Here is a 2,481-nt window from a genome sequence, read left to right on the forward strand (position 1 = left end):
CAATCTACCCCTCCTAACCAGCATGGACAGGCTCCCCCGCGGAGATCGTCGACCTCATCTTCCGGAACATCGCTAGCCCTGGAACCGGCCTGCGTCACATCGCCCCGTTCCTCCGATGTGGTCGACGATGGTTCGAACACGCCGTCCCCTTCGTCTGGAAGAGAGTGTGCCTCCTGGCCATTACACAAGAGTGTATAGACAATAAGAGGAGGGCCCTGTAACCGTCACAAATCGAGACACTCACCGGCTGGGACGGACGGAAGTGCGGCTGCGGCCTTTGCCAGGCGAACGACCCACCAAACTCACAACCTCGCCAATACCTCCTTCCCCATGTGGACCTCACCTCGATCTACCGACTCCCATTCCCAAGGCTGAGGCAGATACAGCACATGAGGTTCAATGACCCAACGTTACCCGAAATGATCGAAAGACTCCACACAGCAGATGGCAACACCATCACGAGACTGGAAGTCAGCCAGTGGCATGTCGAGTCCGCCCTCCCGGACTTCGTATCATTGCTGACGAATCTCTCCCAACTCCGCGTCGACCATCTGGCATACCATCACGACGAAGTCTCAGTTGTGCAGCCAGCGTGGGACAAGCTGACGTCCGCCAGCATGTTCCGAAACCTGACGTACGGATGTGACGAGTCTGCGATAATCATACACGCCCTGTCCGACTGCCCAGAGCTGAGCAGGCTGCGCATTACTATAGAGCCGGCCATCTCGAGCCTTCTGAGTCCCCTACCCCAAACCACGCGGATTGGTACAAGCGCCGAGGTCAACCCTTCAGATCTCTCACCAAGCTCGACATCAGACCAATGAGAGAGTGCACCTCCCTGTATCAAGAGCTCGCAACCATGTCAGCCCTGAACTCGCTCACCGTACGGTTCAGGCCAGCCAGCATCTCGCCCGCAATCCTCACGTACCTGTCGAGAATGACGCAGCTGCAGGAGCTCCGCCTGATTGGAACGTCTCGCGGTGGACGGATGGGGCTCTGGAGCCGTGGGACGTTCCCCCCCAACAACGCTTCGGATGCGATCAGAGAGGGATGAGCCAACTCAAGACGTTCCAACTCAGCCTCCCCGGCGTCTACTCCCTCACGCCCGGCCAGGGAAGCCGCCAGCACATGTTGGAGTCGATTGCACGCAACAACCAAGAGATAGAGGAGCTGGTTCTCGACGCGAGCCTGCGGCTGCCAGCAGGCATCTTCTTCCTGGCGGCCCCCACCACCAAACTCGACACGCCACGACACCGGGAAATCAATGAAGATAACCCTCCACTCCATCAGCATTCCAAGGGAAGGAGAGCCTGGGCCGGTCGATGAGGGCGTAGCGGAGGTCGTCAAGCAGCTCCACACTATATTCCCAAAGCTGCGGTCCCTGTTCACCTCCGCGGACGAAATGGAACACTGTGCGAACCGTAACGGTCCGTTGCGAGGGTCGGGTGGGTTAATCAAGCCATCTTCGTCGCTTGCGGTCTAGGCGGTCTCCCGAATTGCGCATATGGACCTGCTGTTCTCAAAAGACCGACCGATCTCAGTCGAATCGAAACCGTCCCGCAATGGAACGCAGGCATCCACGTTGCATCAGATCCCTTGTCGGATCGTCCGCCCGGCCGCCCGCCCGCCCTGTGACGAGCGAGAGAACATACCCGCAATCGAGAGGGGAGTATTCGTGTCCGAAGAGGAGAAGGAGCGACCGCAGTTCGCGACGTAGGCACTAGGTAGGGAGGGCTTGGGGCACGTCTAGGGAAGTGGAGGATCAGGGCATCGCCTGCATATAGGGCAAGGGTATCATAGCGGCCCAACCGAACTTCATAACACCTAATAAGCCTTGGACCTGTACATCTCAATCCACGGCGATGTGCGCAAGATTTCATTCACTCATCGTGACAAGTAGTAGGTAAACGCCTGTGCTATCAAGTCGAACCGAAAGGCCTGTTTAAATTTGAAGGCCTTGACAGCTAAGCCAGCCAGCCTACGAATACAAGCGACCGATATAGGTACACCAGCCAGCAAAGGAGCTCTGAGGAAATCGGCTGCTCTACCTCATCTGACGCGCGGTATAGAGACAGCACCAAACAGCCAGAAGAAGGCCCCAGCCCCTGGGAGCGGAAGAGAGGAGAGGAGAGGAGAGGAGGGGGCTATCAAAGCCAAAGCCGGCTATTAGAAGTGCTCATTCGACTTGGCCCATGACCGCACCCCTTACCATCTCAACGACTGCATACCAACTTTGCAATAGCTAACACCACTAGCCCAGGCCAGACAAGAAAATGGCTTGAGATCAGAATGGAGAGTTAAGGTAGCCTTATAAGAGCAGATGAGGGGCGATCACCCGGGGGCGTAGGCTCAAACCAGCAACCCTAAGCATAGCGCACACACACGCACACCCTTCTTCCAAGGGATGTCTTCCAAAGCCTCTCAGCAGCACCCGCCACGCCTTCTTTATAGAGGTTGGTTCTTTGATATGACACTGCCAGC

At 57.0% G+C, this 2,481-nt stretch overlaps 1 protein-coding gene across 1 annotated transcript; it reads left to right on the top strand.

Annotated features, from left to right (window-relative positions):
• Positions 1-419: 419 nt before the first annotated feature.
• On the top strand, positions 420-1,326 carry CGCA056_v015094 (uncharacterized protein; the record flags this gene model as incomplete). The annotated part of the gene is made up of 2 exons (XM_037330335.1): positions 420-779; positions 895-1,326. The coding sequence occupies 2 exons, from the start codon at positions 420-422 to the stop codon at positions 1,324-1,326; spliced, it is 792 nt and encodes a 263-aa protein (XP_037171275.1).
• Positions 1,327-2,481: the final 1,155 nt, after the last annotated feature.

This window comes from Colletotrichum aenigma, assembly GCF_013390185.1.
Source record: "Colletotrichum aenigma strain Cg56 chromosome Unknown KSG_Cg56_contig29, whole genome shotgun sequence".
Taxonomy (NCBI): Eukaryota; Fungi; Ascomycota; class Sordariomycetes; order Glomerellales; family Glomerellaceae; genus Colletotrichum; species Colletotrichum aenigma.